A 24,265-nucleotide genomic window follows, 5' to 3' on the forward strand; every position below is an offset into this window, starting at 1 on the left:
TGCCCGCACAAAGGGAAGGAAGGTTGTAAGTTAGTCATTGTCCGAGCACCGTGCCGAGCGGTGGTTGTTCGGGCGGCGTGCCGAGCAGGCCGTGGCCGGGTGATGGCTCAGTGTCATATATATTTTTGAGGAACAGTTTAACTTTTTTTGTGAGCTCTGTCCGGAATATAGTGTAAAATTTACATAAATAAATAAAACAGGCAATACATCAAACATTGTTTATAAACTTCTTCTTTCTTCGTGACCCGCAACCTGTATGTTTCACTCATCACCAAATTTGAGCTAGCCGGAGGTGGTGGGTGGTAACAATCTCAATACCAAATACATTTCTTTAACAGATCTGATAACTGATATAGAACTGATCAATGCAGTTTGTGAATAATCAGAGCACAAGTGTCTATAAATTCAATTTTTAAAGTATTTTATTATTCAATGTTTTAAAGTATTTTTATAGAATTTTTAGTATAAAGATTTTTGGTAGATGACAAAGTATTTTAAGGTACAAAATTTGTGCATAGCACAATACACATAATGCCGTTGACTAAATAACAAACACAACATCCAAGTAGAGACCTAAATTAGAGAAAAATTTGTATAAAAGATGCCTACGGGACTATAAAAAGGTAAACTGAAAATATGGGTGATAACCCAAAAGGATGAAATTATTGTACTTTTTTCATAGGTATGGTTTTTTTTTTTAATATAAATTGAAAACGATCATATCAAAATTTAAAAAAATTGGGAACATCAACAGATTCCAATACTAAATTACATTGGTATATCACTAGTTGTGAAGGAAAATCGTGTGGTTTAGCGTGGGCCTGTCACCAAATTTAGTTTCTATATCCTGTTTACAGCATTTAAAAATCCTGTAAAATCCTGTAATATTTAAAGCTTTAATTTACATCATTTATTTTCCATGCCAATTTTAAAAATACAATTTTAACCAAAACATAATTTTAAGAAGTTTGAAGATAGTAAAAAAAAAGATAAGATTTGCGACTTACCTTTCAAACTATTAGCTGGTATCACAGTAAGATGAAATAAAAGTTGAAAGTTTCACTTCAATATAGGCCTGCTTAGTGTTTTTCCGTATTTACAAAATATAAATACCTACAGACAACTGAAGTTATTTACAAGTTTAAAAAGCAAATGTATTTTACATCATTAAATGGCTAATTATTCAAATTTTGTGCTTTTTTTTTTTTTTTTCTTCACAAATCATCAGTAGGCTTGTAAGCCAGACTTGCAGATTTTCTCATTATGTAATGCAACAGTGCATTCAGCATCGAAGATTCCATTTATGATTGGTGAGCTGTTTTCACCATCTTGAGGTGGCTGAAAACTCTTTCCATAGCATCATTGCTGTGGGGAAGAATCAACATTGCTTTCGCCCATTTTTGTGAGCACTGGGAAACCCACCACATCATTTTGCCCATGTTGAGAGACACTGTGCCAGTATGAATCTATTACCTGGTTTGGTAAGGGTAGTACAGGTTCCCATAGTAAATATGAGATAAATTCATTATTTTGTCCCAGTCATCTGGTCCAGTGACATTTGGAAACCTGTTGGCAAGCTGCTCCACTTTTTGCCAGTCTTCTGATGGCTTGTTGCAGGGATAATAAATTATGTTCTTCAACACATCATCCTAGAGAGGCAGGAGGTGATACAGCTCTTTGGTTCGTGTCTAATAGAATTTTCTGACATTCCTGAATAATTCTATTTTATGTTCAGTAGCCAAATTGCAGGTTTCCAGGAAATCTTGGATTTTGTGACCAATAAATTTCCTTCATCTGGCTGTTGGTTTTCACGCTTGTCGTCTACTTTACTGATACCACATTCCTGAATTATTCTAAATTATACATAACTTGTAATAATTTTCCTGACAGCACACACATGTCAAGATAGATTTTATGGATGTATGGTTTTTCTTGTTGAAACAAGTTGAATTTTGAAAATCTTGGCAGTACATATATTGGAGGAAGAAAAAGTAAAGTTTAGCCAAATCTGAGTGTAAACAACTAACAATGCGATGAACAGTGTCTGCCTTGCTTTTTTTTTCATCCAAATCTCTAAAATACCCCATTTGTGCAGGCCACTGTCTAAACAAGTGCTCCACACACTGTAGAAGAGCCAACCATCACGTGAAACATGGTTGAAGAATGTTGTGCATCTCCAATTCCATTGTTTCCTGAATATTCTTGAATTCATCTTTCCACTTTCCTGAGGTTTTGAAGTGCACATAGACATCTTTCGATGGCTGTTCACAAACATCTGGCAGCTCACTGCAGGCATGAGATAGATGCTAGGTGTGCCACATGGCATGTGCAATATAAGAACCAGATATTCCCCTGTTGTTCCCTCTGGATAGCATAGAATTGAATTTACCAACTATTGCTTTTGCTCCATTAGATGACATATACAATTTTTCCAGGGAATACCATCCTCATCAAATGAGGAACTCACCAAAACAATGAGATTTTCTCCAGTTGCAGCACCACTCAAAGCCATCACTTTGTAGAGATGAGTTTAAACAATCTCGGATGGAAAAAAACCTGGCCAACACTACAACCTGCCTAGTGACTGTAACATCAGTTGATTCATCAATCCTCAGTGTGAAAAATTGTGTTTTCATATCAGAGGAAACGTAATCTGCAGCTGATGTACCAAAAGATTGAATAATTATCTGGCTAGTTTTAGTGCAAGAACAGTGAAAATTTCTTGCGATTTTGCTATCTGGAAACATTTGGGAGACAAGTTTTATGAAAATTATCACTCAGTTTCATAGGTAAATTGTTTTCACAAACGAAGTTTGCCCATAACAGTTCCGCATCAATAATTTTGTTTGGTTTTGTTACAAAACTCGTGAAAGAAAAACTCTGATCAACAGCTCGTTGTTTTTTTTTACATGAATATGTGTATTTTTGTACTGCCGAAGATCCTGCAAGCCACCCTTTGTCACATTTAGTTCTGAGCTGCAAGTCGAATAAACAGCGGAAAATTCAGTTTTTCCATACTTCAGCCATTTCAATTCTTGCTCCCATCCGTTACGATAATGTTGTGATAGAAATTTAGGGCAACAGTGAAAAAAAGGCCATAATATACTTAAGATAAACGCATGTAATCTTAAATATGAGAACACAAACAATGGCCGACATACATAAGCACAAGAGAAACAAAATATTGAAGCGAATAAAGGTATTGACAACAATCAATATATCCAAAGAGGTTGTTCATATAAGTACACTTTCCAACATGTTGTTTATACAATGACCTGTCAGGCGAAGCCTTTCGTTTTTTCTCCATCACAAGCTTGCAAAGTCACAAAACTACTGAACTTATTCACGTAAGTACTTTCAACAAATACGTCTAAATATTTGAAATGACAAAGAATTCTAATGGTTAACGACACCATGACACTTCTTAGCATATAACTCAACATACCAAAAACATTTTTCCAGAAACCATAAATATTGCTGTTCATGAAACTATGTGCGAGTTTATGTTTTTGGTTTGTGGTTAAATGCGGGGCCTCCAAAATACTTGGTTTTATCCTTTTTCTTCCTGCTTAAAGCCAGCTTCTGCCTCACACCAGTGACGGGGAGTTCATTTTGATACACTTTAAAAATGTCTTGTTCATAATCCAACATGTTTAATAACAATAAAACAGTGACTAAATAAAATTGATAATTTTCAAATTCTAGTTGTCTGAAACTGACAAACATTTATCATCTCTGCATCCCACTACCGCTCCAGCACTATGGTAATAATCTGCCATCCAGTACCATGATTTTTGGTATCGTATACAATAATTTGTAATATTGAATCCCTGTAGTGTACCGTATTATTTGATGCAATATCATATATAAACCATAATAAAACCATTTACAAATAAGTTTGCGGGTGAATCCAAAGCAAAACTACCTTTTAAAAAATATTTTACTTTAATTTCTCAAATAGACAATAAATAAATAAATAAAATTCCTACTTTTTAATAGTGTTAGGTGATTTTTCGCAAATTCGTGAGTCACAATGTTTCCAGGGGTCTAGTTATAATTGTTGTAAAGCTGAAAAAGTCGTAGTTAATTAGTATTAGACAACTTTAAATCATGGTAGTTTATTTTTTGATATTTTTAAAGGTATATTAAGCCTGTGTTATTTTTCTATAGGTCTACTTTCATTTGAAATGATCATCCCTGTATTCTAGTGATCTCAACACAAAGAACTAACTCTGTTTACGTTTGAACACTTCCTGCCAGTGTTATCTTTCCATCTGGGCGGGCTGACGACTAGAACGAGGCGGTGAAAGACGGAAGGGAAGGGTAGCCTTCCCTTTGTCTGTGTCGCTTGCAATTTTAAAAGTTATACCAACCATTCTCTTGTCACATGCATTTTAAAGTGAAGTTAAAAAGACTGTGTGCTTGTTGGTCACCGGTACCGATCCGTGGTACCAGTACCGACATATTTACAGTTCTCAGTTCCGCCGATTCTCAGCAAATTAATCGGCTGAGAACCGGGAACCGGGACCGACCTGAGTTATAATCTTGTTCCTCTACTGATTTGTAATGGAACTGTAATAGTGCTGTTCTGCTTTTTTTCAGAGTTTATCCCCTACGTATTCCAGATTCTATCACTGCTGATGGAAGTGCAGTCGTCGGGATCCATTTCCAACTACTATATGATGCTTTACCCCTTCCTGCTGTCCCCACTCCTGTGGGAGCGACCGGGAAACGTCAAGCCACTGGTTAGGTTGCTGCAAGCATATGTGCGGCTGGGGTCCGAACAAATAATCTCCGTGCACAAAGTGGTGAGGACATCTGCAAAACTGCTATGCCCTGTGATGCTGTGCACACGCAGTTTTTTAAAACTTATATTACATCTTTTAATATTTATGCAAAAAAGATTCCAAATTTGAGTTGTTCTTAGGTACTTGGTTGGGTTTTTCTGTGTATTATACAAACTTTAACAAAGAATGTGTTTTTAAATTGTTTCACTGAATTTTTTTGTTTCCTTGTTAATTTGGCAGTATTTAGGGAGGGGGGGATACCATTAATAAGTTGTAGCTACAAAAATGCCATTCAAGCTGCTATAAACCTTACTATGCTGTAGATAGAGGCAAGATTCTATAATGAATATGTAGTAATAAAATTCAAATAACAGCAAAATTAAAGTCAGTACACCACCAAACAAAACATAAAATGCAGTAATATTCACCTCTATTAACACATTTTGTCAATGTATATGTACAATATTTCATAAATATTTAGTTTAGGCTTTTATTTAAAAATCTAAAATATCATGACCTAAGTAAAAAAAAAATTAGTTTTTATCTATGGTTTTTTTTTTTCAAATAAAGTAAATAAAAGTACATACAGCTGGTACTATAAATAATTGGTTAAATGCCTACAGAGAAACATCCCAAGGAAGTTTATAAGTATAATGATTTTAGGCTTTTCATTGCATATTGATTGTTGTGATTCATTCTAATAGTATTGATGAGAAGTAAAATTTTAATCTGAGAATATGTTAGCACCAGAAATAAACATCAACTAAACATTCAATCAATATTTTGTTCTCCCACTAAAAGTTATAACACCATTTCTTGAGTGTATGTGTTGTGTTGTATGTGGTATTGTGGGGTATATAAATGCACAATACGTTAAAATAAAAATGGCAACAAAAAAACTTGTCAGAATATGAAACTATAAAATTGTGGCTCTAGACATGCATCTAAAAATTGTTTCCCTCCCTTCTATTTATGAGAACCATTTTTTTTTGTAATAATGAAATATTAGCTTTAACTACAAGTTATTCTAAATTTTATTTAAAAAATAAATGCAATTTTTTCCTTCATTATACAGTAGAACCCCGATTATCCGCGACTCGATCATCCGATTCGCGGATTAACCGCGATTTATGTCCATCAAGTCCAATTTTTTAGTTGCATATAACCAATGAATCAAAATGTATGTAAATGTTAAAATACTTTGCAAAATGTATGTTGGTCAAAGTACTTTGACTCAGTTATGTTTATATACACAGAAAGTTTTTAAAAAAATACTAGTATATACATACGTATGTACAAAATATTTTTGTGTTCCATGTTACGTGAATAGATTATACACTGGTGCGCGATTCCACGTCCGCATGACCGGACTGTACACTCCCGCGCGCAGCACGGCGCCGTGCCACAGAGATTACCCGGCGCATGGAGACAGTCAATTTCATTAGTGTACATTGTTGAAGTGTGAAGGTGGTGATAATTTTATGTATTGTAACAGTGATCTTCATTCCGACGGATTATACCGTTGTGTTGTGCGGAAGTGTTGAGCGCAACATTTCATCATGTCATCAAATGAACAGAAAAGAAAGCGAGTGGTACTGTCCATCGACAGAAAACAAAAATTATAGAAAGATTTCAGAGTGGAGAAACGATTACAAACTTGCGACTGAGTTTGATGTCGGTAACACAATAGTCCGCGACATCATAAAAAATCGCGAAAAAATCCTTCAGTTTGCTTCACAGGCTGACACTTCAAGTGGATTAAATAAACGCAAGACGATGAAAGAATCCACATTTAGCAGCTTGGACACTTGTTTGTTTGAATGGTTTCAACAGAAAAGGTCGGAGGGTGTACCATTAAGTGGCGTAATTTTATCACAGCAGACGTAAATTTTTTAAAAAAAACTAGGCTTGACAGAAGAACCATTTTCCTCTTATATTACTTCTCCGTTATTTTATGGGCACCGACTGTACGGAAGTGTGTGTGTTGCAACTAGTGCTTGGCACGCAAGATAAATTCAGCCTATCACTTGCTGACGCGGCGCAGTGATACGAGGGTGTTTGTTTATTTCAAAACTCAGCTAAGAGTGAACGGAGAATAGATATAACAACCCCTTACGGTTCCCGAGATTAGGGTCGTTATAGAGAGGTGGTCGTTATAAGATTTCCGACCCATCTGCAACACTAAGTCATAATAGGCCGTTTTTGCACTAATTCCACGTTCAGCAAGCTAAAAATAAATAATCTAACATTTAAAATTCATATAAATAAAGGGGGATAAAAACACCGTGAATTATACGAGACAGAGACACCGTTTCAAAACCATAAAATCAAGTCTCAATGCACTGGTATGAAAAATCTTATCTCGAAAAGAATTTTGAAGGCAGTCGTTCTGTAAAACAATAACCAGCCCGATGGTGTTACTGACAACAGAGCAATGAGCTAAGTGTGGCAGCGTCGCTTACGGGCGATGAAAAGAATGCGTGACCTTGGCAGCTATCAGCCGTCTTGGGCCCTCGGACTGGCGGGCGGATAGCCACACACCTCGGTGCAACAACGACTCGCGTGTCCACGTCTCCGCACACGAAAGACTTAAAAACCACTGCTACCCAGCACTAAGCAGTCCGCTTCTATGTCAACAACGCACACGCACACAAAGCATGTGTATATATGTAATCTCCGAATGTCCATAGATGGCTGTCTGTGGGCTAATGACCTTTGAGGCAAGCATGACTCGGCTAACCGCGATTTTCGATTATCCGACTCACTCGTCCCCTTCATTAACACGGATAATCGGGGTTGTACTGTATACATATAAAATCTTGGAGTCATGCATTAATTTGTATTTAATAAATTCAGTTAATCAAACCCCAAAATAAAAGTGTTGTTTCTATTTGTTATGGCTGTTACATGCTTTTTGACCCATGTTTATAATAATTGATACTATGTATTGTTTTGTTTCAGACAAGTATATTGGGAGTTTTTCAAAAATTAATTGCATCAAAGTTAAATGACCATGAAGGTTTTAACTTGATACAAACAATATTGGAACATTTTCCTCCGTAAGTTGTATGACATTCTTTTGGACTGTTGTAAACTAAGTAGAATTTACATTTAGTGCTTTATTGATAAATATTGTTATTTTATCGTTTGTGTTGTCCATAGGGCATCACTTGAACCATTTATGAAGCAGATCTTCGTAGTCTTGTTTCAACGTTTGTCTTCCACTAAAACTTCAAAGTTTGTGAAGTGCCTCATCACGTTTTTTTCGTATTACATTGTCCGTTACGGAGCGTCAAGTCTTGTCAGTACTATTGATGGAATCCAACCCAAGTAGGTATTTCATTTAATAATGTATGAATTAGTTTTAAGAATGAGATTTATTCCTGGTAAAAGTTGAAAGTTATTCCTTGATGATATTATTTGTATGTATTTAAATAGTGTTTTATAAATTTCAAGAAATGTAAATCCAAATTTGCGCGCCACTGTTTACACCTTTAACGTTTGTAGGATTGTGTCACAGAACATCTGTTCATTTAACAAAAATTGCTTGTTTGGGCGTTCCCAGCCACATATTAAATTTATTAATCTTGGCTGTAAAGCACCTAATTAAAACATTTTAAATGGAGGGATGTAAACTGTGAGACACCATCTCGAGTTGGCTGTTTTTTTGTTCTAAACTATTTTTTTTCTTTATATTGTGACTTTGACTTTGCTAAAGCTAAACGTTTAATATTGTGGACTGCCTGGAGTCGACAGTGATTGACTGCAACAAATATTCTTCCTGTGAAATCACTGGGGTTCAGTATTAAATTCATTTGTAAGAATGACTACAAATCACCTTCAAGATAGTCTGCACCAGGTGCAGGACAGTGGTTGTAGAGCCCAACACATGATAATGGGTTGAAGTCATGACTTAACGTTCCCAAGTTGTGGTGGGGTAGTATTGTAGTGCAGGTTGAACATCTTGTCAGCTGTTATCATGTCAGCAGGGCCGTGGAGCGTGAGGGGTCATGGGGGAAGGGAAGGGGTGCAGGCAAGGAGGTTTAAAAAAAATTTTGTGTGTGTGGGGGATGTGGGGGGGGGGGCTCTTTTTACCTATTCCAATTATGTTAACAATGTAGTGCTTCATGAGCGGCAAGTCTTGTCAATACTATTGATGAAATCGAACCAAGGTAGATATTTTGTTTTAATAAATTATAAATCAATTTGAGGAATGAGATTTATTCCTGGCAAATTTTTAAATTATTATTTGATAATAATTTTATTTGTAAATATTCAAACAGTGTTTTGTACAGTTCAAGAAATGTAAATTTAATCCCAAATTTGCACATTACTGTTTGCACCTTTAACTTTGTAGGGATGCTCCAGCATCATTACATTGGTTAATGATTTTAAAACTGTTAATATGTAACCAGGACGTGCCTAGTCGGCAATATTTGGTTCTGTAGGTCTCCGCTTATTATTTGGCTCTGCGGGACTGTTCCAAGCAACATGTTTCCATCAAACTGTTGAGCCCAGCTCGCAGGGGTTTGGCTCACTAACTCCGACCACAAGTCTATTGTGAAATAGTATTGAATTATTCATAATGAGTTACATTTTAGTTTCATGTTTTTGCACATGTCCGACCTTTTATTTCTTTGTAGGTTATTGCTGCTTAGTGCTGTGTTCGAGAAGTTGTCTGAATCTCTACTCGCAATCTTTCAACCTTATTTTTTATATATGTTAAGTTAATTTTAGTTATTCTTATGTTTTATTCATGAGATTGTTCTATGGTGGAGATATTTCCGTTTCATAACTGTATTATTTTTGTTTACAAAATTAAATATTTTTTGAATACTGAAGTACAATTATTGTGCATGAATAAAACAAAATTTCAGAATTTACTGTGTAAAATTAAGGCCAATTTTTTTTTTTTACATTTTTGGTTGTCTTGAAGAATAGTGTATGCATATTGCTCATGTGTTGATGGTGTTGCAGTATGTTTGAAATGGTGATTCAGCGAGTCATCATGCCTGACCTGCAGAGGGTGTCTGGCGCGGCTGACAAAAAGGTGACGGCTGTAGGTATCACCGAGTTGCTCTGCAAGTGCCCGGAAGTAGTGGACGGGCCATACCAGGCATCGTGGTAAGACTCCACAGCTGATTGGGACTTGCCTAATTGTTCTATAAGCATTGCATGAATTTTTTAGGAGTTCCTTTTTTTTTTGTCTGAGTGCAACTAAAGGTAGTAAAGTCCAAAATTTGTACATTAAACTATTCACGTTTTAGGCCAACGGGGGTAGATCAAAGCTTAAAATGAACACTATCTATTTTAGTACTCTAGTACTTGAGCAACACATTTAGTGTTTCAACTTAAGAAAAATGTGCTTAGCATGAATGGGTAACTACAGTAGGTACTTTAACAGATTGCACAGTTAACAGATAGAAAAGAATTTGCCAATAAGTATAATAACTTATAAGTACAGCACCATTAAAATGCCTTTTAGAGCGCAGTGGTCATCTTCCTGCATTTAGTGACCTTAGAGAATTTACACACACAACATTTGTGATGTCTGTCTACAGTCATAGGGCCACCACGGTGGTTGAATGGTTTAGTGGCTCACTTACCACCAAGGGGATCTGGGTTCGGTCCCTCGTAAGGTAAAACCTGTATTTTCAACGAGTGAGAAACAAGGCGGCCATTTTCCACCCATTTATTTCATCATCTCATTTCATTTTGTAACCTCTATGTCAATCAGACGTAAGCTCGAACCATTTCATTATTAAAACACAGCTCTATGACCTGAACCTGATTTTGTGAGAAGACTTTAGTGAAAGAACCTGAGCCTTGATGCTTTCAATTTTGAAGCTCTATAAAATTGCTGAGTGTGATTTGAGACCTTTTTAAACTGCTGTATGTTGTAAATGATTTATTGCTTCAGCTTAAAACAGGTGAGCGGAGATAACTACTATTCAATATTTATCTGTGAATGACTTTGTGTCTTATTACTTTAAATAAAAGTGATTTTTGACTTAGGATTATGTTGTTGCATCATGTTTAAGTTTGTTTGCTGTTAAATTGATCATTTAGAGCCATACTGTGAGTCAGTAGTCTTGTAATATCCCTGAACTGTATAATTTTATTTTCCATCTTTATGTCTTTACTTAAATGCTGATGTGATATTTTCATGTTTGTTTTTAGGATGCCCCTGTTAAGTGCATTACTGGAGTTTTTCGAGCTCCCAGAATGCCACTCCCCTATCTTGGAAGACCTGGTGAATCAGTCGGATGAAACCGATGGTGGTTACCAACCAGTGTACTCGCAACTTGTCTACGCTACCAAGAAAGAACATGATCCCGTGCCACGTAAGCATTCTCAAAACGTATTCTCAAATGTATGAAGTGATTTTTTTAAAATAGTTTGTTGTCAATTTAGTAATTAAATTTTATCCAAAACCTAACTGGAACATTTTTTTATAGCTTGTATAAGAGTCTGTACACTATGTTCAAGATAAGGTATCATTTTTCTGACATGTGCTTTAGCAAATATTTAGACTTTTGACAGCTGAATATTGTGACATTAAGAATAAAAAATACACATTCATGTAGCATCATGCTAGCTTGTCAAGCATGAGTGATTTTTTGCTAATTTGATAATAATATTCAGTTGTCATGGTCTGAATACTCGCTGAAGGAGTTGTCAATTAACTCTTTGTTTTGAATGGAATGTACAGATACAGTAGAACCCGTTTATAGTGAACCCGCCTATAATGAATTCCCGTTTATAGTGAATTTCCGTCTCGGTCCCGGCAAAATGATGAGAGGTTATGTATTAATTTATTGGATATAGCGCACAACTTTTGTCAATGTTGATACGTTTTCCCGTGTACCACGAACAAATTTTGCCGACATAATGCACATTTATCTCAAATATTTTCATATAATTACAAGTATTTTCACAAAACGTCTATTCTGGATCACATTAACGTTTTTCTCCCCAATATGCTACTCTATTGTCCACTGTTCATAATATAAACAAGTCGTAATCGAGTGGCCTCGGTAGGCTACGTGTAGCCAGAAATGGTGCTCAGTTTGGTGAAAATAAAAAATAGTTTTCCCTGCATAGTTAAAGAATGGGCGAACGCGTGTACATTTAATAAGTTATCAAAATTAAACATAAATTACAGCCACACAAATACGTATGTACATTATAGCAGCAAATTCAATATTTTTACGTCTCATTTTTATCGTTCACGTTTCGGACATTTTGATCGAGTAAGGTTTTTAAGACTACCACTAGATAGAACTCTGTGGGCTAAATTTTTCCATAGAAAGTAAGAAATTTTCGTTCCAGCTTTAGCAACTGCGATACTAAATGATATGTAGTGATCTTTGATGCGCCAGACTCGTTATTTTTCGTTTATTTACTTTTGACGGTAAAAAGAATTTCGTGTTATTAAGCTGCAAATGTGCTTCAATAAGGAATACGAACATAAAAAAGGGTGAAAAACGCGTTAAAAAACGTAAGGCATTATCTGTGCGAGATAAAGTGGACATTATTAAAAAGGTAGACTCCAACCCCACTGTCCCGCACGTGTTAATATCAAAGGAACTGGGAATTGCAACATCCACATTAAATACAATATTAAACAAGCTGAACCATCTTCTTTCTCAAGCTGCGAATACGTCACAGAGTATTAAACCCCTGAAAAAAGGAAAATACGCCGATGTCGAAGAACCATTAATAGAAAGTTTGTACATGTGTAGTGTATTAAAAATAATATCTGCATTTGCTCATAAAACTGTTGCTTTGAGTATTTTCATTCGTTCTTTTCTTGGCTTAGGCCTATGTGTAGTTAAGATTATGCTTTTGAGTATGTATTGCCAATATAAAAGTTTTCCCAGATATAAAGTTTCCCCTCTATAGTGAACATATAAACTAGTCCCTTCAGATTCATTATAACAGGGTTCTACTGTAGATTAAGATTATAATTCCACAAATGTTGTTCTATGTGTGTGTAACTTTGCACACGCATCAATTAGTACATTGTATCCCATAAAAAACATTCAATTGACACAAAGATGGTGGTATTAATTTAGCATCTGTCATGTTTTCTTCAGGTGAAAATCACATTCTGAATTTGTTGGAACTATAGACATCATGATTAGAGGCATGAACATTTCAACTTTTTGTCAATTAAATTAAATTAATTTGTAAAAAAATATCCTAATCTAAAACTGGTAAATTAAAATTATCAGTTAAATACTAAATAGACAACAATCTACAACTGATTTACTATTAAATGTTCAAAGTGCAAATGTGCATTTGTGGCTTGTGAATTCAAAACATGGTTTTTCACTAGAGGTGGACGAGGTTGCAAATTTTTGGTTGAGTCAAGCCAAGCCCAGTTCAGTAGTATTAATTTATAGTCGAGATGAGCTCAACTAGTCTTATGTTTTTATTTTTATTTTTGCTAGAGAATAAAAATAGTTTATGCTATAATTATTTTTCATGTAACTTATTAAAACCTAATATGTTCTAAATGTTTGAAGAAAAAAAATTTCATGGATATAAGTGCCTTTAATAACACACATAATATTACAGTTTTTACAAAAAAAAAATTATTTATACATTTCTAGTAGTGATGTGTCAGTTCTACTTTTTTCCTAGTTCTCGGTTCGGTTCTGGTTTTAAAAAATTGGTTCTCGGTTCGGTTCTGGTTTTAAAAAATTGGTTCTCTGTTTAAGTCACACCAAATACAGTATGCCCTAATAAATGGTGTTTTTGTTTAACATGATTCATCAGTGCCTCACTTTACCATTATTAGACCACAAACAAAAGTCACCTAACCCCTAGTTAGCACAGTTGCTTCATGTGTCACAAGATGCTGGAGTAGCACTGTATGAACATCCTGTGGTGCAAAAATATGTAGCAATACATATTAACAACTTTTTTCTTATGCTAGGTTAGTATTTCATTTAGACACACCAATAAAAATTACATGGAAAAAAATGTAAATTTTGTTCACGCGGGATTAAGTAAATAATAAGAAATAAATAATAAAAATTAATACTACAGTAGCCATATGTATTATAATGGATAAGGGATGGAACACCCAAGTTAACAGAGTTAACTGTTAAGAGTACACTTATCCCTCACTAGCATGTCTTCAGATTGTGCGGATTCAGTTAGCGCGATGTGAATTTTACTGCCCCAGTCTTGAATAGCACGTCTGTAAATTTAAGTTATCACAAAATCACCACAGTCGAAAAAAAATAGTCGAGCACGATGCCACGAAGTATGTTTCAACTTCTGTAAACAACAGATGTGCCGTGGGATACAGTTAGCCAAATAAGGGAGGAAGAGATGCGCGCGCAGGTTTGTCTACGCTATCGGCTGTTGTACAAACATCAGCTATGGCAAGTTAAATTGCGGCTATGGAGTGTAAAGGACAAAATGTTTTTACGTCTGCGCGTATGCCGCCGTGCCGTACCGTTGTCGCCTGGCCACAAACCGGGCTGTGAACTCAGTCTAGCCATTGGCAGGAAATTCACTTAAACAAAAGCAACGTCTGCCCATTCAGCTGCCGGTAACTGTACGTGCTTTATCACTCATAATGCATAATGTTCAAGTATTTGAGACAAAACTAGAAGTATTACGGCTCCCAGATTGTCATGATGGCCACGCTTATGTTGGTCGCACTTTAGTTTTAAGCAAGTCAACTGTGCGCACAATTGTATGAAATAAGGCCTCTTACCAAAAGTTTATACAAGTCTGATGCTGTTGGTTGTACTAGCAGGAATATAGGTATTTGACATTAGATATCGGAACAGAAATAAACAGATGATTCACGTGGAAAAGGTTGTTAAATGAATGTTGCAATGAAAAAAATAATCATTGGCCTGGCAGGATTGGCGCAAACCATGTAGTAAGCACTTTCATTTTTGAAAAATTAAAATGTAATAATCCGGACAGTAATATCAGTAGTCAGTAAAGGATGGTTTGAAAAGGTACGCGACGTGAGTTGAAGGTCACGCCCGGGCAGGCAAGTCATCCAGCTGACTGATGATAAAGTACATAACCACATATCTCCCGTTACGCGGTGTCTTATTTGTCATACAAAGTGCGATGAGAGGCATGTAAAGATAAATGGTGTGATTTTATTGTAGTTGAATGTTATTCAATGCATTTATTTTATGTAATGTATATTTTCCTACACAATTTTGGAACACATTAATTAAATTAGCCTTGCTATTTATGGAAACTAATGGTTCAGAATAGGCGATTTCCAATAACACAAGCATTTTTAGGAACAAATTAGTTGTGCTAAGTGAGGGATAGGTGTATATTAATACATGATATGTTAGTTGAATTATAAGTAAAGACACAGAACTTTCTTGAGTAGCAAGTCTTAAAATGTTAGGGTGATAGAACCAAAATTCTTGAGTAAAAAATTTATTTCTTGAGTAAAAAGACACACATAACAAACCCAGTAACATGTTTATTTATATAAACACTAAATTGTATAAAAAAATTAATCCCACTTATATTCTACATACAACAAAATAATTTCAGAGAAGCTAATTTTAATACTTAATTTAATAAAAGCGAGTAGGTATTTATATCCTTGAAATAATGACCCTTTGTCTTACAAAACTCAACCATAGAATATTGTTGTCTTTTGAGTCGTTTGGCGTGAAAATCTGTGGCTGGGAAAAGTGTAGTTGGCTGGATGAAAGTGCTGAGGCTGTAGTGTCCAGGTGTGTCAGAAGGGCTTATGATGGAAAAAACATCCTATTGGAGAAGTTGGTGGGAGTGATGAAAAAAAGATCAGCGAGCCCTGGAGGAATGAGAGAGTGGGGAGTTCATTCAGATAAATATATCATCTCTGCCTCCCACTACCACTCCAGTGATGCCGTAATAATCTGCCATCATCCACCATAGTTTCGGGTATAGCATATGATAATTTGTGACATAATTCCATTCAATGTACCATAATATATGACAATGTATCATGTCTATGGTTCAGCATACCATTGCTATCGTGCATTCGCTCCTATATGTTTTAAGATTAAAGAAAAAATAAAATAACTAAAAATTTGTAGATATTCATCAGTAGATACTAAAATTCATTAATAAAAACATATAAAGAAATTTTCGAGTGATTTACCGATAAAAAAAAACTTTAAAACACATTTAACTTTCTTAAAAGACATTTCCCACTATTTTATAGTGTTTGCAATTTTTTTTGTGAATTCATGAGTTGTTGATTTTTCTGGGTCTCTAGTTATAAGACATGGAACGCTGCAAAACACCGCAGGTAATACCTACAGTTAATGAGTATTGGTCAACTTTAATCTTGGTTGTTAATTTCATGATAAGTTTTAAAAGTATTCTGAACCTGTGTTATATATCCACAAGTCTACTTTTAGTTGAGGTGATCATCATTCTCTGCTAGTGAAAGAGAGACAAAAAATGTGTTGGGATCTCGGGCCCAAAGAATTTTTTTCATCTATGTTCTGGAGAAGTGAAGTGAACATTGGGGAAGGGGAGACTGCCCTTTGTGGGTCTGGCCTGCAATACTCAAAGATTTAGGAACCATTCACTTGTCACAGGGGACTTAAAGTGGAGTTTAAAAGACATGGGTGTACATTGATTGCCAGCATTATACCATGGCATTTTACCAGAAGTCTATTGTAATTTCACCTTGTTTAAGGAAGGGGGGGGGGGGGGGGGAGGTGTGTTGCTGTTATGCTTTTCCTGTACCTGTACCGGGATTATATTTATGGTTCTTGGTCCCAGTTAATTTGTGGAGAACAGAGTACCCGAAAACCCCCGGAGGGGGGACCCGTCACTACTTTCTAGATTAACACCACATGAAAAATTCAAAAGTTTATGTTACTTATAAAATAAATGGTTTTGCAATATGCTTGCACAAATTAAGTTTTAGATTTCATTTAGAGTATTTTAAAAAATTCACTGGATTGATTGGGTTTGGCTTGTATTTTAAAGTTATCTTGAAAGCTTGTCACTTGGTTGCATCACAGAGACATGGCAGTATCATGAAACATGGTCACAAAAACTAGTGTGGAGAGCAATTACCAGAAAATCACCACATGGGTCAAGTTTAAAATTTGGGAGAATGCCAAGTACCATTTTTTAAGAGAAATTTATTATAAATATACAGTTTTATATTTGTGTAGAGTAAACAAACTATCCAGTGTACTGACTCTTGACTCTTGAGCAAGCCATATGTAATTAATCATGTGAAAAATATGGTACCTTGTTTTATCACATAATAGTCGCACCATTATTTTAGGGCCTCAAAATTTGGAGAGAGAAAAAATTCTCGTATAAAAATTACATAATGTTTTTGGTCCCACTGTTAGATTCTGAGTGCTTTCTATAGGTAGTAAACATGACAGGGTAAAGCACAGTGCAATAGCAATTGGTTTTAAAGCAGCTGTCAGGCAGTTGGTAGTTATAATGGGAAAATAAAGTAATTACAATTACAGTAAACCTCAAAACTTGTTTAAGATATACCTGCACATTAAGATTTCCCATCAAATATAGTCAAATGTTTCGGTTTAATTTTCTCAATAAGATGAACGTTATTTTTTCCATGTAAGATATTGCTCATAAACTTCTTTTCCCGCATAAAACAATATATTTTAAAGTTGAAATCTGTTATTAGTTCAGATATTACCACTTATTTAATTAACAGAAATGTGAAGCTGTCTGATGAATAAATTTTATTTAAAAGATGTTTTCTTCATACGTTTATCTGTATACCTTTATCTGTTTGTCTTCGTCGCCACTGTGTACCGCATACAAAAATGTAGCCAGCACTAGTTAGCATCATTCATGTTTGGTTTCGTTAATACCCATATAGAGTTCATGCAAAGTCGAATATTGATATTGATTGCTCGCTTGAGTACATGCAACACGTGTGTGCCCGGTCTGTGCCAAGTAAACTACATTTTATAGTCTGCACTCTTTTATGGTTAGTGTGTACCACAACAATAGTTAAGCGTTAGTTCCTGCTCATGTTCGGGGTCACTGTTTTCGTTTTTCTTTTTAAAGTTCAATGAATTTTTTTTGTTGCATGTCATATTATTTAAAATAAAATGCTGCTTTTGTATACTTTACTTTTTAATTATACCTATTTTCCATGCAAAAGTTTATTTTTATTAAACAAAAATGCTTTTCTCACATAAAAGTCACACCCCTACTTCTTAAACTCGAGATTATGTGATAAAACACTGTATTTCCATGTTAATACCTGCTACACCAAGTGATTGTCTCTATGCCTTCCATGGTGCATGCACATTTAATTGCATACTAAAATTTCACCCTTAACATGACTAAAGGAGATTATGTATCTCCAAATATTTTTAAAATAATTTTTTATTCAAGAAACCAAACCTACAGGAATTAAACTTGAAATGAGCCCTGGCACTAAAAAAGGGTTATGAAAGGGGGATGGGGGTAGTTTTTTTTTTTTTTTCAGAAATATGATGTAGACAAGTAATATGTATTTATCATTGTTATTTTTAATGTCAAGTGTGCAAAATGTCATCAAGCAAAACTAGAATTGTTTTTTTAAAAAAACACTCCTCATTATACACATAGATGTATTGTACAGAAAAAAGAGTAGCCATATTTAATGAACTCTCTAAGGCTATCGTATGATTGTTATATGGCAAGAAGCTGGTGCGTTCTACGGTTGTGTGATTGCCGCAGATGTGTCGGACGCGAGGCTGTACCTGGCACAGAGCCTGGGCAAGCTGGCGTCGCTGCACCCGGGCCGGTTCGTCCCGGCGCTCAGCTCGGGCCTGCCTCCGGAGAAGAACCAGTGCCTCAGCAAGTACCTGGCTCAGGCCGGGGTCACCTTGGCGTGAGCTCCCGCCGTAGCTGTATTTATTACAAGAGTGTTCCACCTCTGGAATACATGTCACCTGTTTCAGTACGCCACTTGGAAAATTTGTTTAGGAAAAATTCAGTCAAATTGTGTGCTTACTTGTGATATTACATTTAAAAATTTAGGTTTTTTTTTTTTTGCAATTTGGTTATAAATTCTGAAGACCAGCTCACTTAAATTTTTACTTGTTTTTACTCAAAAATGTATAGTGTAAGTACTCACATATAAAATAAAAATCTTTTTCACACTTATTTGTATTATTATATTTGTGTTAATGTTTTTATTTTGCAGTAATACTAACCTCCACTTTGAAAGTCCATAAGTACACTATAGAAAATATTATTCTCTTTAGTTAGGTTTACCGAAAATTCTGATTACCAATTTTAAATAAAAACATGATTAATTAAATAAAACAAATCTTGAAATATTTTGTGTACCTACTCAACAAGCATCTCTCATTTTACCATTTTACATATATAACAGCAGTATAAACTGTCCTTCAAAGTGTATTCAAATATTAAAACCTATTGGTTAATTAAGAAGCTGTACAACCACATACAGTATTATTTTGTATCTGGAATGACAACATAGAGTAAGTAGAGATTCTGCAATCACAAATCACTTAGAATTATTCTTAGTTAGTGACATAAAATTTGTTTGAACATAATTATGTCATGCTCATTATGTCATACACATACACTCTCTCTCTCTCTCTCTCTCTCTCTCTGATTTTTATATATACACAACCACACACACGCGCACACACACATACACACACAAACACACACAAACACAAAATAAGTGCTACCACTGGTTTCTAACTTACATCCTGGTCTTAGCCCTAAAAATATCCAGTAAAAATTCCTAGAAACTTAAACTGAAATCCTGTACAATAACCATACACCAAAATTTTAACCAAGAATCTTATCAAAAATGTGTTCGCCTTTGTTACTTAAAGACTGGTAAACTAAAAATAGCCCAATTAAAACACACACACATTTTTAAAGCATACTCTTGAAACAATACAAAAATCCATAAAGTTATTTCCACCCAATAAATTGTTTGTGGTCATGAAGCTGGTTTGTTTATGTTTTCGTTACTGAGTAATACATGGTGGTTGTGGATTGCTATACTTAGTTGAAATAAATGCTGTCTTTCACAAACCAACTCAATCACTTTTGAGATTTCTTGCTTTCTTTCTCATTTAATGAGTGGGCTTGTATTTACTCTTTTTTTTTCCTAGCAGATACCCTCTTTTTCGCATAATTGTCGCACGCGCATAATGTCGCACCTATATTTTAGGGCGTCAAAATTTGGATAAAAAACCTCTCGCGTAAACGTTGCATGGTGTTTTTGGTCCCGCTATTAGTTTCCAAGCGCTTTGTGTGGGTATTTTTTCCATATAAAACTACAGTCAAACTTCTCTGAAACGACCCCTCACGGTTCCCAGGAATATGGTCGTAATAGAGGGGGGGGTCGTAATAGATGTTTTCCGAAATTTTCAGTTGACTGACAGACCGACAGGATGCGCTCCCGCCCTTGCCGTCAGCGATGTTTATTTTGACAGCTCAAGCAATTATCATTTCACGTCCGTTCACAGCGTAAAAAAAAATTTAAAAAAAAACACGTTGGAATGCAGATGGATAAGTAACTATGCAGTAAAATAAATATATTTAAGGCCCTGCTATTTTTTTCTATTCAATAAAATTCGAGGTATTAGTGATTTTTCAGCAGAAACTGCTGTGTGACTAATAAACAAATTGTATCATAATAACTTAAACTTATAAAGTATTTATTAACGGCGAAGGACAGTCGTATAAGCCTATAAAAATATTTATTTTACCGAGAATAGACTATACAACCTGGCTTTTGTCACACGCGGTGTGGAAGGGGAGGAGGATGCTGGCCGGACGAGTTTCTTACGCTCTCGCAGAAGCTACCACAGCGGCTTTACGTGCAGGCAGGTAAGATAACATGACAGCTGAGACGGCTTTTCGTGCGATAGTGGACGCGCCGAGCTTGGCTAGACACTGCCGCGTTGACAGTACAGCTCTCGCCAAGATAAACGTGAACACATAGCGCCCAACAAAGTGTAACAGACTTGTTTTTCAGCCGATTTTACTCAAATTGTCGACTTTCTCTGCTCAAATTTTTCACGTTCTCAAAAAACGGTCGTATAAACGGAATGGACGCATCAGAGGGGGGTCGCATCGGCGGGATTCTACTGTACCGAATAAAATCAAGCTGCTGTCACCAAACAAAGCATAAAACAGCCCAATGCGTGGTCGCTGCGTTATTGCTCGCGCGAGAGGCGCGACGTGGAATGTTAGAAGAAAGATAAATGCGTGGGAGACAGACGGCAGCCTGTGTGTTTCCTGCGTGGGGAATAAGTGGCGTAGCTTTTTTTTTTGTTGCCTTCCTTCCTGGGAGAAGCGACCTTTTTATATCAACCCACGGGAAAAGATAATTGCTTGAGCTGTCAAAATAAACATCGCTGCGGCAGTTAAAACAAGTCGGCACTCGGCAAGAGAAACGCAGTAACACGCTACTCACCACAAAAAACTTATTTTCTGTCCGATTTTCTTCGGATTTTAGGCAATTTTTATACGGTTCCTCGAAATCGGGTTGTAATAGAGAGGTGGTCGCAATAAATGGGGTCGCAACAAAAAGGTTTTACTGTACAGCAAAACCTCTTATTTGCACTTTTCATGGGGACTAAGTAAAAAAGTGTAAAAAGCGGGAAAGTGTAAATAAAGGGAAAAGTAAGAAATACGTTAAAAATAATTAAAATACAGTCGCATCCTGCAGCATTCAGCATTGCACCACAGTAAAAAAATTAAAAAAAAAGGGCCGCAAATTGGAAATTTACTGTCAATAGCGCGCCGTGCACGGAGAAAGGTCATTGTACTCAATCAGCTGTTACGGCGCGGCGTAGCCGCCGGCTGGCTCTCTCTGTTCTCTGAGCTGCGCATGTGCAGTATAACTCAACGCTCCGCCCAGACTCGTGACGTTCCATCAGCAGCCAGCCAATATATACGAGCTTAGCGGAAAAAAATATAAGCTCCACCTCCCGTGTACCAGTTTTGTCCACTTCTAATACCAGTTTATTGGTATACGCACCAGTTTTCTCGCTGCCGTGACATGTTTAAGTTTCATACCAATAATTAATAATTTACGATCCCCAGAAATAAATGGTTAGTTTAAAAAATATGTGTCAACTGTACAATACTTCCGAAATTATAAAATACGTATAAAACAGTTACCCTGACTCCGCTCATTTTATCTTGTGAAGTTATTTCGGCTAAGTTGCGACATAAATATAGTATCAGAACTTACAAGCAGCCTCGTAAAGTCCTAATATTCCCGTTACATGTATACATTCGTGAGGTTACTTTTTTCTCTAGTACATTTTAGATTGTCTCCTACTATAATTACTCAGACTTTTACACGCCTAAGCTTATATTATTATATGTTTAGAAAGAAAAGCAACTTTTCATGTTATAAAACATGTATATTTTGCGTTTTAAAATGTTAATTGCCGACTATAAACGTTACGTTTTTCACAATGTTTTTAGGCCTACTATGGTTGTTACGTGACGTAAATAGCGGGATGGATTCGATTTTTGAGACGTAATTCGCGTGAAAGTATTGTATTTAACTAAATGGGAACTAAACGGGACCTGAAGAATATAGTGCAAATAACGGGAAAACGTAAATAACGGTAACGTAAATAAGGGGTTTCGCTGTATGTATTTTAAAGTATAAATCTAAATTTTACTCGTACATTGCCACTTATTCAATTAGGTAAGAGAAATGCGAAGTTATCTCATGTGTAAATTTTCTTTTAAAGATGTTTTCTTCAAACGTTATAACCTTATAACCTTTATCAGTTCATTTGCATTGCCGCGGTGTATCACTTACAAAAATTTAGCCAGCGCTAGTTGGCATCATTCATGTTTGGTTATGTTGCTTCCCGTATAGAGCGTGCACACATAGTCGAATATCGATATCTTGCCGATTGCACGCAACATGCGCTCTCTGTCGAGTGCCAAGTTAACTACATGTGATGGCCCACACTCTTTCGTGGTGTGTACTACGACAATAGTTAGGTACGCATTCGCTCAGGTTTGCATTCGGATCACAGATTTTGTTTTTCTATTTAAAGTTGAAGAAAGGTTTTTGTTGCATGACTTATTAATTTAACTTGTTTACCATGCTTTTTATACTTCACATTTTAAATGAACGTACTTTCCATGAATGGGTTTTATTTTTATGAATAATTTTACCTAACGATTTTTTTTCCCATAAACATCGTATCCCTACTTCTCAAACTTGATTTTAGTATAAAATGTGTGACGATTATGCGACAAAACACTGTACTTGCATCAAAGCATTTAGCATTGGTGACTACAGAGATGACCGATGTGCTGTTTTGATGAGTTTCAATTGGCTGAGCTCTCTCTACACTTGCATTACTGTGAGGGGAATCATCATTGCTCGTGCCAACTTGTAGTATGTTGAAAATGTGGTTTGCCATTTCTCTCACATTTGGACACTTTGTGCCAAAAAAAACATCAATAGAGTCTGTAGGCTGAAATGTCTAATGCAGATAAATCCACAAGTGAATAAGGAAAATACTCAGCATTCAAGGAATCATGATCAACATTAGAAATGTCATTTGGGAAAGCTTTGACCAGATTTCCCACCTTCACTTATTCTCCACACACTTTCTTGGCTGGTTCGAAAACATCTATGTTTTGAAGAACATGAACATATTGCAGCAGAAGGCCATACAGCTCTTTAGTCCCATTTTCTTAAACAATTAAAAGAGGAAAAGAGTGAAATTCTCATTGTATTCACAATGTCGTCTTCGTAAAGAGGCTAATGCCTGCTGAATAATCATACCCATTTTTGGTGCAACCACAATGAAAGTTTTTTGCTATGTCACTAATTACCCAGCATCCTGTTTTCATGATATTTAAAGATGCCTTGTTACAGAATTTACCCACATATCATAATTAGAGTCCCGGAAAATTCGCAAATGCGAAATAACCGCGATAAAATGCGAAATGACTCGATAAATGCGATAAAATGCTAAATAAGAATTTTTCTGCCATAAATGCTAATACAGTGGAACCTCATAATTACGAGTACGGGATACTACGAGATCATCGAAGTTACGACAGTTTTGTAATGCACCGTCGATTGGACTACGTAAATCATGCTAAATTAAAATGGCTAGAGTGATTTAAATTAGGGATGGGGCGACCGAATCCAATATCCGCCGAATCCGCCGAATCCTAGGGATTCGAAGATTCGGCGGGTCTGATATAGGATTCGTCAAAGGATTCGGTTTTTTACTATTTACGGGGGAAAAATACAGTAAAACTCACTTACGAGGTCCCGCATGGTAGGTTTTTCCGTATAAAGCGTTTAAATTGCCCGAGGTCTTATCATTTACGCCATTAAATGTGTGATATAAAGTCCGTTAAAATTTTTTCTCAAACTTTCTGTCTCAAATTATGGCGCACGTAAAACGTAAATGAAGAAAAGACAAATGAACAACAACATACGAAGA

The 24,265-nt window shown here is 35.8% G+C and overlaps 1 protein-coding gene across 1 annotated transcript in view; it reads left to right on the forward strand.

Moving 5' to 3' along the window:
• LOC134527920 (exportin-2) overlaps positions 1–18,934 on the forward strand; it is a 107,837-nt gene extending 88,903 nt beyond the window's left edge. Inside the window, exons 15-20 of the mRNA XM_063360956.1 lie at positions 4,603–4,808; positions 7,749–7,846; positions 7,950–8,117; positions 9,765–9,911; positions 10,968–11,131; positions 18,510–18,934. Coding sequence (XP_063217026.1) covers positions 4,603–4,808; positions 7,749–7,846; positions 7,950–8,117; positions 9,765–9,911; positions 10,968–11,131; positions 18,510–18,667 — 941 coding nt within the window. The 3' untranslated portion in view covers positions 18,668–18,934. The remainder of the gene's footprint in view (positions 1–4,602; positions 4,809–7,748; positions 7,847–7,949; positions 8,118–9,764; positions 9,912–10,967; positions 11,132–18,509) is intronic.
• The last annotated feature ends 5,331 nt before the right edge of the window (positions 18,935–24,265 follow it).

Source organism: Bacillus rossius, chromosome 1 (genome assembly GCF_032445375.1).
Source record: "Bacillus rossius redtenbacheri isolate Brsri chromosome 1, Brsri_v3, whole genome shotgun sequence".
Taxonomy (NCBI): domain Eukaryota; kingdom Metazoa; phylum Arthropoda; class Insecta; order Phasmatodea; family Bacillidae; genus Bacillus; species Bacillus rossius.